The following is a 17526-nucleotide window of genomic DNA, read 5'->3' on the forward strand; positions in this document are numbered from 1 at the left end:
GTTGTAATCTTATTACCTTTGTTACTGAAGGTACTGACAATAGCTAAATCACCAATCCTAGCAATCCATTGCCTAGACTTCTGGCATAAAGGGGATTTGCTTTCATTGGAAATGATTGTCCTAAACTGGAATACCATTGCAAAGGTGCCCATGCTTTCTCTGCTGCAGTTTTGATGGCAAATAAGATACTCAGCTCTCCCTCAATGAGGCAAGAGTTCTCAATGTGCCAAGAAAACCCATAGCAACAGAACAAGAGGAAATGGAACCACATTTGTGGGATATTCTAACACTCTCAAGTAATAGGGAGTAGACAAAGTTGGATAGGTATAGCTTATGTTGAGAAATCTCATTTTAATATTCAGCCACAGAGAAAAAATGATCCAGTAAAAAATATAACACCTAACAAATAATGCTTTTCCTATTTAACACGCAGTCATACACATAAGTTGGCTTCATAGTATGAACATCCAGTTGGCTGAAAGCTATGAATTGCTGCCATCTGTCTTGAAATACAAGTAGTCAAATAACAATGTAAATATGGTCCTAGAGAGATATAGGCAGAATGTACTACCTAACTGCTTCCAGCATTTTTGAGGTATTATTTTTTTGGGGGGAAAAAGCACAAGTAATTTAGCATTGTGATGAATGGCCAGAAAAAAAGAGAGGATGTGAAAAACCCAGATCAGGACTGACTGTATAAAGAAGATGAATGCCTGCTAATCTGGCATTCAGTGATGAACTTCCTGTACCCTACAGAAAAGCACCCTGAAAAACTCATGCTATGAAAAATCAGAGAAGTATCTTCTACCTTAACCAAAATATAGATAGACAGGAATTTTAACTCCCCATAGTTAACATACATACTGTTAAAGGTAGTGATTATGTTTCAATTTACCAGTAATTTAAATAGAAATAAAAAATTTACTTTGAATACTAGAGTCCTGAGCTACAACCAAAATTTCTTTTTCTGATTCTGCAGACAGAATTCACCCACTCTTAGCAGATGAGTGTGTTCCACAGCTCAGGTTGGTACCTGAAAGATTTCCTAGTCCTTGCTGTTTCAAATATAACTCTCAAAATATGAACTGACTGTAAGCAAAGAAGTCTGCTCAAGTATGATGATGGCCTGGCAGAACAGGTCTGCAGGAAAATAAACTCTGAAAACAGCAATTCACATTTCTATTCATTTAATCATATTCCGAACAGTATGATCTCTGCTCAGTTTTAGCTGTAAAAATGTTAAAAATATGATTCATAGGTTGTGGTTATCATTGAAAGACCACAACTAACTTTTTGCAGGCAGAATGCTATGGCATCAGTCCTTGCACATTTGTGCAGAGCAAAATATGGTTCCTTATTCTCTCTTTTCCAGTTCACACCAGGAACATCTAGCCCAGGAACAGTTAGCCTGTGGCATGTTACACAGTTTGTATTTACTGGAAATACTTGTTATAACACCAGTTTATCTCTATCTCACACACTTGAGAACAAAACTTTTATGACGTTTAAATCTATTCTAGTTCCATAAAACAGTCCCAGTTCTTCAAAATTGGGCTTTAGAAGCATTCAGAATCTTGGGTTTGGCTTATATTTTTTATTCCATAGCGCATAATTTGCTGTATTCCTCTGAAGCAAATAAAAACATCTCCAAATTTAGATGATACAATCAAAATACTCTATGTTCTAGCCCTTGTTCAGCAAAGCTTAATAAAAATCTAATGACTGCACAGTAGTAATAATTGGTTAACTATCCACTAAGGCAATTATTATTACAGCCTTTAAAAACGTGCCCCTTGTTTATATAGGAGATAAAACATCCACAATGTTACATATCTGGCCCAAGCCCTTGACATTTTCATTTCAAATCTAATGCTTTCTATTACACAACCACTTTAATAGAAGTGGGTAAGTGCATAAGAACTGCTGGGCTGTATCACACAAAGAGCTCATCTTACCTACTATTCAGTATCCAAGCCCAGACAAAGACTCCATAGCAGAAACTTAGAGAAGAAGATTTTAAAAAAAAACCCCACATAATGCAAGAGTAACACTTCCCCATCTGGTGAGAAGGTTTAGTGACTTGGTTTTTCAAAAGAACTATTCACGGTTACTGTACTGTAAGATCTCTTTCTTGAGTGGAATCAGCCAAGTTAGAACTCAGTACTTTCTTATAGACTTAATAATTTTTCACTTATTACACTTACTTACATTGAATATAAATTGCCCTTTTATTGCCAGGCACCCGGTAAAGGGAGATCTTCTGTGACTGCAGGCAGGTGTGGATTTGACTATCCTGAAAAATTTTGTATCCTATATTTTGTATGGATACTTGTTCAAAGCCCTAACAGTTACAGCTAGAAAGATTACTCTTCACACGCTGATTATTCATAACTGTTCCCATTAACCAATGTATTCATAGTTGTTATGTAAATGTCTCCTTGGAAATACTAATCTCAGCCTCAACTGCTCATTCACATCTTTCCAAATGAATACTTTTCTGTTGCCTCCTAGTACAGCCCACATGTATGTATGATTCTAGTCCCTTAAAAGAGGAACAAATTCCTTAACATGGAACAAATTATGTACGTATAATATTTTCTACACAAACTCAAGAATCTGGCAGGGAATACTGTCATTAGTTACATAGTGTACACATACAATGACAAGCATCTACTTGCGTGCAGCATGCAATTTTGGCCCTGAGGTATTTCATTATGTACTGTGGGTGATGCTCTGACTGCTTGGTTCTGGGATGTGCTAATTGCAACCATTTATGACAGAGCTGAATTAGATTTCTGTTTCTCAGTACTGGTGGCTGAAGCACAGCTATAAAAAATCTTTTAACAATGCAAGTCACTATTAAGACAGTACAAGGTCAACACCTAAGTTTCAACTTTCACCCTTTGTGCTTTTACAGTAGCAATTACTTCCCAGATTCAGTCAGGATATGCTTGAGGTATGGAGAATTCAAGGTTACAGTGGCTGTGTCTAACACAAAAAAAAAAAAAATCCAATTTTTATACTTGCTAAATTACTGTTTAAATATTCTGATTATTTCATATCTTCTTTTTAGCTCCTTGCTCAGAAGTGGCCTTTTGGAGATTCTGAATTTGGACAGTTTCTTTGCAAATTCCTTCCCTTTATACAGAAGGCATCAGTGGGAATCACGGTCCTTAATCTCTGTGCCCTTAGTGTGGACAGGTACAGTATGTTTTACTCCTTTGCCCTTGCAGTTCTCCTAAAACTGGGAGCACCCACTGTGGTCCTCTTAGCAGGCAGACTACAGTATAGCTGTAACTCACATTCTGTGCTTTGATATCCTGGCTACAACAACACACCGCATCTGTGGCTCAAAGTATAATATGAAGTCATTGGAGTAATTAATTTTACAGGGGGTTTTTTTTAAGGTATTCAAAAGCTTTAGTAAAGCATTATTTCAATTTCCTTTAACAGACAAAAAAATACTGGGATTTAACTTCTTTCTTTCATATGACCATGTTTGTTTTCTATTTGAACGGGATCATAATCTTTGGTCTTAAGAATAGGTTTTTTTCAGCTCACTGCTTAAAGATCATAATCACAGTGTTTAATTTGATACCTTTTATAACTAATTAAGTTTTACTGAAAAATGTGCTGGAAACTTGCTTTGATACCTCAGTGTTGATACTTTAAAAATTAACACCTCTTATAAAAGTGTTCAGGAAGATACACAAACTTTTTGATAGATCAACACTTAGGATGCTTTTGAACATTATTCTTTTAAGCTTTTTTTCTTCATACTTATATGGCAATAGAGGATTAAGACTTCACTTCTGTAAAAGCTGGTTTTATTAGTCTTGAGTTTACTTGATCATGTTGTAGTCCAAAATTTCAGCAATCCTGATACAGAAAATATCAAAAAATAAAATACATCATGTATGTAAATATATTAGTACAGTAATAGAAAGATAAAAGAAACTTAAAAATTAATCTTGGTGTGTTTTTACCTCAGAAGTTGACGTACAAGGTTTGCAATGGAGAAGTAACTTAGTAGTATCCACACCTGAAATACAGTTCCTTATTGCACTAGTAACTCATTAACTGACATCAGAAACAAAAAAATGTAACGCCAGCACATCTTCTATTTCCATTTTTGAGTCCGAGAACTATAAAGAGAATTCTATTTCTTAAACAATATCTGCCCAGCATAAAATACAGTTCCGTGGACTGCTCTAAGGAATAGATCATTCATAGATCAAGCATATATGAAACAGAAAGTTTGTTAGATCTAAGTTCTGACCATGCGGTTTCACTAGATTTAGTTCTGCTGTTCCATAAACTCTGTGAATTGGACGTAACTCAGCTGAAGCTACTTCTTTATACATACATACATATATATATCTATGAGTACTGATTTGCTAATCCTCACAACAACCAAATGCTGCTTCCTTTTGAGTATGAAGTTTTGTAAGGGATCATATTTAGACTATTTATATTCCTCCCCCAGTTTACATGCTTTGCCAATAACGTTAGTAAATGGTTGCAGAGAATGTGTTTTAGAAAAGAGATGTATACAGCCAGATTCTGAGGATCAGACAGCACCTTCAACAAGCTAGTTTGGACGCCGAAAGTGGCATAGTCACATTCATACAAAATTCCACATCAGCTAATGTTTGCTTTTTAGTATGGAAAATGAGTAAATATGGAATTGTGTGCTGTCACAGCTGGACTGTTTCTGGTTTACAGGCAAGTCATTTTTTCCTTAAGACAAGCTCCTGAAATCTATCTCATTTATAGCTATTTTGAGTGTCTGTATATGGGATTGTATTTACAAAGCAGAAAAGATAATCAATTGGTATAATGAATTAAGAGCTCCACAGCTTTGATAATTGTTGACCCTGACTGTCTTGGGAACTACAGCCTTAATTTAGAACAAGGTTATTTATTTTACTACAAGGACTATTCTCTGTGCTAACTACATCCTATTGTGAAACTCCACTCATTACTACAGCCTCTCACACAAAGTGACTTGTGCTGACAACACATTAAGGTTTAACTGTGCATGCCCAAGGGGAACAATGTCTACTCACATATGGAGAGGGTTTAAAGAGGCTGATAGAAAACACCAAACCAGCCATTCACCCTTCAGAGGAAGCTCACATTTGTTTCAGATGCCTCTCAGGCATTTTTAAACTCTAGGTCATGATGGTGATGATAGTCTGACTTTCTGAATAGTGCCTGACTGTGACTAAGAGGAAGGGTATTTCCTTTCCTGAGCTTTTTACTCTTGCTTATGACTCAGACATAATGATTTTGATGAACAAATAATTTTAAGAAGAAGAGTGATTACATGGATCTCATTTAATATGTATACATCCTTTTCTTGCCTCCTTTGCATACCAAATTGCATAGAACAGGAATCTCAGGGTATCTGGCCCAGCTTCTAGTAAGTGCATGAGATAAGTCAAGATTTTACCACTAAAACAAAGCTTCAGGAGATTCATTGTACTATTGATTGACATCAGCAACAGCAGTGTCATTTAGGAACTGTTCTGACACTAATCTTGTCAATGAATGCTTTTTATGTCCTTGATCAAGTCTTTTTTATCTTTTCTATTTCTTTTCCCTCTTAGAAAGGGCTGGTGATACTTGCAGACCAGAAATATGTTATCAGGCCATTTGAACAAGTAATTTTCTAACGCAGTTAAAAGGAAGAGGGAAATAAATGCACCTACTCTGTAAGACAGCAGGCATAGGGGATTGATAGTCCACAGACAAGCTATAGCCCATAATTTAATTTTCATATACTCTTTGATTACATTTCATAAGGCCCACAATGCATTTTCATTTTCAATTCTGATTAGATATCATTCTGGTAAAATTAATTCCAAATTGTTCCAAAAACTATCTGGGTCACAGCAAAACCCAGGAACACACTGCATTAATGAGACGACTAGTGGAAGGCTGATTAGAGCTCCATAATTATCCTTCATCAAAGAATGATGAAATCCTGGGTGTAGAAGAGCATCAGAAATGATTTAGTGGCCTTACAGATCTCAGTTAGTTGATTATCAAAACCAATACTTAATAAATAAATATAATATCCAAGTACTGAAATACAGATGACATATCAGATACCAATGGGGTCTTTAGCATAGTCCTTAGCTTAGCAAAGAAGGAACAAGAACCTGTAGAAGTAGATTTCAGCCAGATAAAAAACAAATGAAATAAGGTACATGTTCTTTGACAGTGAGGCTGATTAAGTTCAAGAAGAAACCAACAGGGAAAGCTGAAAGTGTCCTGTTTTTAATGATCAAGACAAGGATGTCCTTCTGAAAGAAACACTTTAAGCAAGTTATAACTAGATAGGAGTGCAAAATATTTAATTTTATGTATGTATACTTCATGATGTAATGATCCTTTGTCCTTAAATATTGTGCATCTCTAACCATAAGTAGCAGGGGGGGACTTTGGAGTCCATGAAAAGCAAATTGTTATAAATAGCTAGGAGTGGGAGAAGAGGGAGGAGAAGAAAACAGGAGTCAAAGCAAACGAAGGGTACAATATACTAAAGTTGACAGCACATGCATGAGTGGTAGCAAATGAAAAGGGGAGAGGGGGGTCACAACATTAAACAGAGAAAAGGAAATGACCTGGAAAAGAATTGAATATTTTAGACAAGGTTGGAGACAAAAGGGAAAGAAACAGAAAAAAGAAAAGTAAGACAAAACACACACAGACAGGTTTTAGATTGGGGAATTAAATGTGATGCATGTATTTTATGTCAGTTCCCTGGCAGACTTCCTATATCGTCTGAGGGAAATAAACCCTGCAGTGTTTTCCCACTCCTAATTATAGGAGGTTTGTGGCTAGACAAAGATCCTACATATTACATAACTCACAGAACACCCACTTAAAAATCACTCTTAAAGCAGTGAGGAAAGAGACCAAATAATTGCAGGTTAATATGCATTAAGCAAATTCTGATCTAACTACTGAGCTTCTTATGCTTTAGCTGAAGCCATTCATAAAATTCTTCAGCTGATAATTCTTTATATGATAGTTACTTGAGTTGTGAACTGAAAAAAAAATTACCAATACAATACACACAGGACCTTTACTGCTGTGTATACTCATGTGCAAAACATTTGTAACTCAAGCAGATCAAGTACAAAAATGCAAGAAAGGAAAAAACTGGATTCCCAATTTATAACCCATTTGTTGTCACTTACATAATTACACAGGTGACACAACAGAAACTTTACGTAACTTACTTGAAAAATACATATAGTCTAAAGACCCTGGTTGGTTTAGTCAAGGAGAAAGTATGTACCTCACACAGCTGGGACCAGTTCTAAAATTGCCAGTCAGTAGAATGCAACCTTTGAGTTGATTGTTAAATTTCCGCAGTTCACAAATGTTTGATTATTTATGCGAAAGGTGATGTTTCTCTGAATATTCCATTTAGTCAGTAAACCCAAAATCTGATATTTGGTAAAATTAAATATAAGAGGATCACAAATTATTTAAAATAAAATTTGAATTTTAATATGAATAAATATATATGAAAAGATATGATATTGAGTGTTGCTTTCTTAATTAGTACAGTTTATTTTGATGCTATCAGAATTCCAGTCTCATAGACCTCCTCCCCATGAGTGAACTATTGCCTCCCTTCTTTCTGATATTCTCTGAAGATAAAGATGCCTTTAGCAGATGCTTTTATATTTAATCTGTAAGTCCAAAATGTTGTTTGTTTTAGTGTGTTCCAAACCTTTATACACACATTTCTGTTAAAATGATGTACTGAGAACCTGTCTGTAGTACACCTGCGGCTATGCTGTGTATGATATTGCTATAGATATCAAAGCAGAGGTTTCTAGTGTGTTCACTGCAGGAATGATGTGATAAAGGCTCTGACATCTTCCAGTGATGTTCTGTAATAATGCTTTCTGAAGTTTTGCGAGGGGCTTGTGGCCTTATGTTCATTCATGCATTTCCCTTCCTCTAAGGCTACAGGGCATTTAATTCACAAGTCTTCCACCCTGTTAATGAAATGCCTTCCACCCTTCCAAAAGAAAAGACGGGGGGAGGTGACACAGGAAATCAGAAGAAATGTTATGTGTGTGAATCCTAAAGTAGTGTCTTGGTTAGCGTAGGTCCTATATCCCTTAGTTAATGTTTTTTCCCATTGGAAGCTCTTCATCCCTTCCATCTCACAAATTAAAAATCCAGTACTTCCCAGTACACTTAAAGCATCCTAGGCTACAGTTCTCAACTAATCTTTTCATTAAACCCTTGTTATCTCTGAGCCTTTAAACCAATGCAAAAATTCTCCATTCCTTCCAATCACCTCCCTACTATCCCACCTTAATCCTTTCACAACCTAATGCTTTCTGATTTAAATTCCCATTTTTTCGTTCTTGCTAAAGCTCACTCATCTCTGCAACACAAAGCCTACATGCTTACAAACTCTATCCTCCTGGTCTGTTGAGGGTATCTCATTTCCCCATCCCTTTCACCTTCTTTGTGCCTGCTGGTATGCCCTTTTTTTATTCCAATTAGCCACTGTCATCAGCTAAAATCACCACCTCATTTGCTTTTCTCTGAAAAAATTAACCTTGGATCCTGCTGTGGAAAGATTTTGAGGACAGAGGTGGCAGCTGCACATATCCAAAGGTATCTGCCGGGACTCGAGGGCAGAAAACGAGGGCATATCTGAGGGAGAAAAGAATACTTGCCATTGCCAGGATAGTAAAATGACACAGCTTGTTACAGTTTATGATCTGCTTTAGCAACTTCTTATTCTGACATTTTTCAAAGCAGATAAACAACCTTTTTTGACTTTTTTTCTCGTCAACAAAGACTATTTCATCAGTGGATGCCATGATATATCCATGTGGCACTGTAATTCCAAATGGGAAGGCGCTATTAACTGGGCAAAGTAAAATAAGCAGTTTAGAAACTGTTAAACCACCAATGACAGAAAGCTCTCCAGCATGCATTTCAGATTATTACAAGATCAAAAATAATATTACAAGATCAAAAATAGTATTCGTTCTTTCCATAATTTTTAGATAGTACTGTCTTTGCTAAATTGTTGGAAATGCTAAATAATTAATTTACTGAAGTTATTGCTAGATAATAGTTACGTCTGCTACTGAAAATGTTATTTATGGACTGGTTTGTACTTTGTATTGTACTCCTATCAGTCTTCTCCAAATAATTTTTGACCCTTTTGACGAGAGTTGACAGAGAGGTTAAGGTCTCAAACCTAACAAATTTTTACAAGCTCCTTGAAAACTGGCAGACAAGGGGAGGAGAAAGAACATCTCAGTTCCTGGAATGGCAGAAAGGCTGCAGCCTCATAACAAGAATCCTCTGGCACTGGAGGGACAGAGAGATAAAGAGAGGAAATGGAGAAATGCATGGGCTATATTTGAAATTTCTTTAAGACTTCTCACCTTTAATCAAGATTTCAGTTATAAGATGCATACACATAGGAAAGCAGGTTTCAATAATACCACTTTGTACAGAGAAACTTGCTGTCTAATGGATAAAATAGTGAGAAAATATATTGGGTTTGGCACATACAAACTTCTTAGCTATGCACTTCAGTTTCTCACCAGAAAGGTGATGCAGAGGGTGAGGTAGCTGTCAGACGGTCCTATCTAGTACTCAGTTTAGTCTAAGGAGAATACAGAATATGCTACATAAACCTAGTATTTTCAACATTGAATAATGTAAACAGAACAAACACATTTTGTTTTCATGAACAGTATTTTCAGCAATTTTCATTGCATGGAAGCTGATCACTTCAGGAAGCCCTGCTATTACAGCTGAGGTAGCTGGTTTATATCTATTGGGATGACTTGTGTGCCTGGAAGCTGATCACTTCTGTTATGTCAGCTGATCTAGTGAAAGATATAGTCTGTCCTCACAAAACTTACCTGCTTTAAATAGAAAGCAGTAGCGTAGTTCACAAAGCAGAATTCCATGCAATCCTGTGAGTAAGCAGAACATTTGCAGCTAGCTGTCCACTCTTCCACCCTTGATGGGCTCTGCTGTGTCCTAGGTGGCTTGGTAGCTGGCAAAGCCACTGGAACGAGCAGAAAACCCAAGCAATACAAGTCTAAGATGTTAATTTTAGGATTTTACTGAACATATAAAATTGAAAAAAGATCTTTGAATTCAAGGAAGAATTTGAATTGGAAACGAATGCCTGTCTCTTTCAGGTACAGAGCAGTTGCCTCCTGGAGCCGTGTTCAGGGAATTGGAATCCCTATGATCACTGCTATTGAAATTTTCTCCATTTGGCTTCTGTCCTTCATATTGGCCATTCCAGAAGCAATTGGTTTTGCTGTGGTATCTTTCAGATACAAGGATGAAGGTTATGTTACCTGCATGCTCAAGCCTACAAATAGTTTTATGTTGGTAAGTAACATCCTTTATTCTCTTTTTGGTATCCATAGTACATATGTTAGACAATTCAGATACTGGACTAGAATATGCTTTTTTTCATCCATTAAACTGCAAAATGTATTCTAATGTATTAAACACTGATGAAAAGAGGATCCTTCATTTACAGTGACCTGTCTCTACTTTCAGCCAGAGTTACTAAATGGACTCCACAACATTTACATTTCTTCCCTACTGAAGATTCTTAAGAAAGAAGTTTGTATGTCAGGCTTGCTTAAAGTACAATCAAGGGGTGTATCAGGGTAGTCAGAGCCTTGGAAGGTATTGTGTTTCTACATATAACACCTTGGAGCTTGTAACTGTCAAAAAACATGTTTTACCATGATTAGTCATCAGTTTGCATGCAGTAGCCAGCTCCTTTGACAGATAAAGAAAAGGGTGGGGCCATGCTTTAATATGCCCTTACAAAATCAAGCAGAGAATAATCCCTTCATTTACAAGAAATCATGACTACAAATCCGACAGACTCACATCTCCAACCTAGGCAGCTTGGGCACTGTTAGCTGTCATCTAAATACAGCAACTCAAGAGCAGGAGAAGCTCCTGAGATACACCAGTCTTCTTTGGCATGTTTCATAGCCCTCATCCTCTGTGCTACTGCAGCTTAACAGCTGTCAATATCCACAATGGCTTGTTCAAAGTAAGCCAGGTGAGTAGCCGCTAGAGAATTAATAAATTTTTACTACATAGGGGGACAGAGATCCTCTGCCTGGCCTTAACACTGAGAAAACGGGAAACTGGTATCTTAATTTTTGCTTTGCGAACCCAAAGAAGGGCCAGCCACTATTTACCTAGTAATAAAAATAGAGTAATATTCTATTTTGTTTTAGAGAAGGCAGATAGTGCAAGATCTTAAATCTTGCAGGAAACTCTGTATTTTTTTCCAGAATAGAATTTTTCATGGTAGAGTGCACTTCTTTTATTGGATCAGAACATCGCTTGGGCTAGAAAGAATTGGGAAGGATAGGGCAAATGCTAGGAAAATGGAGCTAGGAAATTTAAAAAAAAAAAAAAGTGTAGATGATTAGTGTTTTTCAGAGGAACACCCCCAGCTTTGGTTGGGTTGCATAGACTGCAGGGATGGCAGAAAGAGCAAAAGAGAACTGCGAGAGAAGACAAAAGGCATTCTCTAATGGAAAAAAATAATGCACGTGAAGGTGGAGTGGAATTGCCCAGGACTCACTGTATCTTTGTTTCTAAACTCTACAGACTATATGACTGTAGATACTGTAGTTATAATGATCTGATTTACAAAATGCACACTGAAGCAAATTCCTTTCTGTAACAGCTATTTTTCTCAACAAGTGTGCCTGGGCAATCTTCACATCCTCCCTCTCACTAAGAAAAAGATTAATTTTCTCTTCCCTTCTTCCCTCTTCTCAAAAACATTACAATTCAGGTCTTCCACAGGCATGCTAGCTTTACTGATTATTGTTCTGTTCTTAATGTGGTAAGTAGAATAGCTTGGTTTGTTCTATTAGCAGGAATCTTTTGCTTGCTCAGCATAATTCAGAAGCTCTAAATCTCCCCATGCCAGTTTGATTTTCAAGGAAACAAATCAGCATTTATGTCTAAACTGAGAGTAAATGTTGGATGTGTCAGTCAAAATGGAAAGTGTTGTGTTTCAATGTGTTGCAAGCAAGTACTAACATGAGAGATTAAAATGGAAATACCATTTTAACATTAACTATAGTATTTACTACCACAAATGCCACAATAAAGAATCACTAAATGTTGGGAAGGAGATATGATTAACTTTTGGGTTTAATAGGAGATTTGCTTGTGTTTAAAGCTATCCTTGAAAGACTTAAAAGATTCATGCTAGACCATGATTCCCAAGAGGCTGAGTGCACTAGGAAACTTGTTTAAAATGCACATTTCCTGTAGAAAACCAGTTCCATGTGGGCTTTCAAGACAAACAAAAGAATGTCTACTTCACTTAAATCAATCTAATTTTGTCCTTTGATGTAAGCTTTGAGAAATTCGGATTCCACAATTAATCATTTACAGACGTTTTCATGTAGGTTTTGTAACTTCATAAAGCCAGGTCCTCATACAGAATTGATGGCGTTGGTCAGGGTTGTGACACAGAACTCTGTGTGTATTTTATTCACTGACAGGCAATGCTCATGAAAGCTGGTAGACTGGTATGACAGAAAGTTTTCCTAGTAAACATAGCATGGGTTCAAATGGCACGCATTTTGTTGTGTTGCCCAACCCATATGATTCTAGTCTGACTTGGAGGAATTTGCCACGGAAAAGATAATTGTCTCCATGTATTTGTAATCCTTTTCTTTGCAAAAGGAGTGGTAATTAGATTTCCCCTCAGTACAAACTCTTCAAACATGAGGCATGTTTTTTTCTGGTTTTCTGCTGGCAGAAGCTCTGTTCCCAATGGTGGAAATTCTGCCCCCAAGGAGAGCGCAACTATGCAGCTCCTCCTCACGCAAGGATAAAGCTAATGTGGAGAAGGAAAGAAGAGAATCAACACAATTCAAAATGTCCTGTGAGGTGGGGTTTTGGCCTAGATACCAGCAGCATACTCAAATTAGTAAGCTCTGTAGGCAGCTAACTGAGTTGAGGCAGAAAAATCAGAAGCATTTCCTTGTCCCTTCTAGATGAACTTTCTAGTGTAACCAAAGCAGATTTTCAAATGAACATTATTAAGTACTAGTCTATTAATTTCATTATTTTTTTCTGTCTTTCAAAGTTTAGTACCTGTCACTTCTAAATGTAAACAAGATGTCGGAAGTTAAACTTTTTCAAACAGGATTAATATAATCCTCAGTTACTCGCATTTTGACATTTGGTGTGGGAACTGTGATGTTACAAGAGCACATCCGCAAGGAATAAACATGCTAGGGGAAAGATTATGAGAAAGAAAGTTCCCTTTTGCACACATCCATCTCAGTGACTAATAACACAGAGACAGGAAGTATTCAAAATGTCATATTTCAGTGCACACTTTTGGCTGAGCATCAAAGTAAAAACCCAAGATACAATATTTTCTCAAGTCTGAAAATATAATAATCTACAGAAAAGAGTAATTTTAAATGTTTCATCAAATGCAGTATTTCCCATAATACATAAATGTATTAACTTAAACCACAGCTTATATCACAGCTAACACTTAAAATTACACAGTGAAGTACTGCTATTCTATCAAATCCTTCAGTGTCCTGTCACAAAAGGTGAATGCTATGAATGGCAGGCAAAGAGTTAAAGAGTAACTGCACTACTAGAAGCCACCCATCCTAAGCTTTGCATATATCAGACAAACATGAAGTGGCTCCTATCTGCTCAGTACATAAGCAAACCAACTACCAGTCTTTTCACTGATAACAAAAGGTGATTAAACTTACAAGACATTTTGAGTTTTCCTTTTTTGGAATCGGGAGAGAAGCCGTAGAGGTAAATGGCATTTCCTGAGACAGGCTTTTAGTAAGATTTGTTATCTCAAATTGACACTGTCTATTTTTTGGCATGTCTTTTTCATGGAACTGGCTTCCAGCTTTCATGAATGAATATAAATGTTTAGAAAACAATAAAAAAAAATTAATTCTAACCCAAGACAGACTGCAACAAACATGCAGGCAGGCTATCCATAAGGTAAAATGAATGTTTACACCGCCACAATTCCCATCTGATGTCAGTCCAAAACAGTTCGACCATACGAAAGTTTACTTGATTTGTGCTGTTTACTAATAGACAGATACCAGCATACCCTGATGCTTTCCAAGACTTTTCATTGATGCTTTTCATTGAATCATATCTTCTCTTTTCTTTATCTTACCTACAGTTTTACAAAGATGCAAAGGATTGGTGGCTGTTTGGCTTCTATTTCTGTATGCCACTGGCGTGTACTGCCATATTTTATACACTAATGACTTGTGAAATGTTAAACAGAAGAAACAGCAACTTGAGAATCGCTCTTAGTGAACACCTTAAGCAGGTAAATAAAAGGAACACCTATGTTTGAAAGTACTATTCTCTCTTTATGTTAGCTTAGAAATGTTTCAAAGTGTACTTGAATACAATGAATTACAGAAATAGAAAGTGAGAATGTAAGTTATTTATCATGCTAAGGTATTCATTTAAACCCTGAACACAAGACTACATCATAGTACAAGCAAGTATTGAAGACAGCATGCTCAGGAAACTAGCCAGTTTCATTCTTTTCTTAAGTATGTGTGACAGTTGTGCTCTCCTGCTCTTTAACCTCAAATCACTATGGGCTAAATGCTTTGAAATTTAACTACAAAGATTTGCCAAAACAATATTTCATTTTATTTATAAAGATATGACTCCATGGGTTTTCTCTACTTTTGGCACACTTTGATATACAACTTTAGTTGCATATAAAAAGCAGTTGTAGAATAACCTGGTTTAGAAGAGAGTGGGTTTTTTCTTTTCAGGGTTATTGCAGAGTTGCAGTAGCACTGCTGTAACTGCTTTGAAAAGAGCAATGGGAGAATAGTACAAACAAATGATCATAGAGTAAAGTCACTCACAAACTCGTCAGATCTCACTTTGCTGTTTTTGCAGCACTGTCTGATGTTTAATTCCTAACTGAAATTTTTAAAGCAATCAGTAGCTTTTCCCCTGCGTTACCATCAGACCCTCAAATTCTACCCTTCCTTTCAAATTCCACATTCACAGATGTGAATTCCTAAAGCAGTCCCGGCTGCATCGGAGTGAGTTCTCTCAGATGTTCCTCCTCTGATGGTTCATTCCAGACCAAGGCAGATCGGAGAGCCCTCCCCTTGCGCAGATCCTCTGCTTTTTCCCCTCATCAGGCCTCAGAGCCTGTGACACAGACTTAGGGTCACAGACAAGCTACTCCACCCATTAGAACTAGAATGGTATGTACAGGGTGGGGGAATCCACCCTCCAGCTTTCCCATCCTAACATGCTGTTCCCAGCAAGATACTCAGACTGGTTACTGGAGGATGACTTTATGCCAGAATTTACAAATGCTTGTCTTTAACCATCATCTTTTGCCCTCCCTCCCTCCTTCCTTCACAACCTACAGCCTTGTCACATTAATGTCTAGAAATCATCCTTTTTGTATTTTTATAAAGACTCCTACTGTAAGAAAGAGGAAACAATAATAGTCATATTCAAACCCTAACAAGACTTACAGTAATCACACATTTGACTTTAATTTTTTTAATGATAGACCCTTGCAATGCTTGTTATTGTTACTTTACAGTGGCAGTTTCAGAAGTGGTATTCTTACCCCTTCATATGCTTCTCTTTATCAAATCCATGCCTACCAAACACAAATGGTATGCATTGCCAAAAATCCACTAAAACATCTGTCAAGCTCTAGGGCCATATAAAGTATCTATTAAATTTAAATCATTTCCTGACTATTTCCTGAGATTAGGATGTAAAACAGACATTTCTAATATTATGCTTCTAGAGGAAGTATTTACTTAAGAACATCAACATCACATAGCAAGGATCACATTAATTAATGTGATTAATATAGTGTGCAAAATTAATATACTGTGCAATATCCCTTTATGCAACATGATGCATGCTAAATATAAAATAATACATCAAAGAGAACCTGACACCTCAGCTAAGTACGTGGCTGAAAGGAACTTTTATTGCCAACTGACTTCAGTGCCTTGGGTTTATATATTGCCCCACATCAAGGATTAGGTACAAGTGGTTTGGGATCAAGCAGCTGTGATTCTAGTTTCCCTCATATGTGAAAAAGTTTTCTTGCAGACTATACATGTTTCTGAAGAAAGAGGTTTATCCAAGGGATTGCCAGAAAACTAATCCAGTGCAGAGGAATATGAAGGTCTGGGAAAGTAATTAGGCTGAGGAGAGCCAAGGAGATGCTTTTCCTTGGCTAACATCTGCAATGTCCTGGCAATGACCTGTGTGCTTCAGCTGTTTCAGTCTCAGTGATGAGCAGGTTCTGTTGAGCGTGGTCCGAATCAAGAACATGACAAGTCCCATTAAAAACAGTTCATGGACATCAAGTAGTCTGGAAGCTGCTCTTTGGGAATCCTTGTATGCTTTGTCTAGATTACTTACATTGCTGCCAACATGACTAAGCTATTATCACCTACCAATACGAATTAGACACTTAGTCATAGTTATCTTTACTTCTTTTTCTAGCGTCGAGAAGTTGCAAAGACAGTTTTCTGTTTAGTAGTGATTTTTGCTCTTTGCTGGTTCCCTCTCCATTTGAGCCGAATTTTGAAGAAAATGGTATACAATGAAAGAGACCCCGGCAGATGTGAACTGCTCAGGTACCTATTTTCTATGTCAATCAATTGTTTATACTGAAAAACTATAACACCGCACACTTGGAGTTTATTTGAGAAACGTTGTTGTGCATGCAACTGTATGTCAGAAGAGCAAACATTATAACTTTTCAGTTGCATCCATTTTCAGGGGATTCAGTGTTAATGGGGTAGCATGATTTAAATAAATATTGTCTGTCACCATTGTAATCACTTTCCTCTGGCTTCCGTGAACTTACGTGAGACAGATTATTATAGACCTAGCATGGTACAAGATAGGATTGAGGGAGTTAGGCAAGAGAGAAATAGTTTCTGTGACAGAAGAGATTGTAACCACAAAAAGCACGGATGCTTCTACAGTGTATGAATAGTTCAAATGTTTTGTTTTCTCTTTTGTTGCTTAGTTTCTTGCTGCCATTGGATTATATCAGCATCAATCTGGCAACCATGAACTCTTGTATTAACCCAATAGCTCTGTATTTTGTGAGCAAGAAGTTTAAAAACTGTTTCCAGGTAAGATCTTCCTGATCAGATTTTATGTCCAGTGACTTAACTGTTTTAAACCCTGTAGTTACTATCTATTTTTAGCAGCTGGAAGAAGAGGCATGCAAAGGAATGAAAGACTATAAATTGTCTAGTTTACCAGCCAGCATCTCACAGAGCACACATAGCAAACTGAAAGTGGAACTATCCACTTTATTTGAAATGCTAAACCAGTTAATAAGTTTGACATAGTCTGCATATGTAAACACGTAAAATGAGACAGACACGCTCTTGTAAGTACTATTTATCTGCATGGGAT

The 17526-nt window shown here is 36.9% G+C and overlaps 1 protein-coding gene across 1 annotated transcript in view; it reads left to right on the forward strand.

Moving 5' to 3' along the window:
- Positions 1-17526, forward strand: part of EDNRA (endothelin receptor type A) — a 35366-nt gene that overhangs the window by 10742 nt on the left and 7098 nt on the right. Inside the window, exons 2-6 of the mRNA XM_069855340.1 lie at positions 3074-3201; positions 10215-10413; positions 14258-14410; positions 16597-16730; positions 17129-17237. Coding sequence (XP_069711441.1) covers positions 3074-3201; positions 10215-10413; positions 14258-14410; positions 16597-16730; positions 17129-17237 — 723 coding nt within the window. The remainder of the gene's footprint in view (positions 1-3073; positions 3202-10214; positions 10414-14257; positions 14411-16596; positions 16731-17128; positions 17238-17526) is intronic.

Source organism: Phaenicophaeus curvirostris, chromosome 4 (genome assembly GCF_032191515.1).
Source record: "Phaenicophaeus curvirostris isolate KB17595 chromosome 4, BPBGC_Pcur_1.0, whole genome shotgun sequence".
Classification (NCBI taxonomy): Eukaryota; Metazoa; Chordata; class Aves; order Cuculiformes; family Cuculidae; genus Phaenicophaeus; species Phaenicophaeus curvirostris.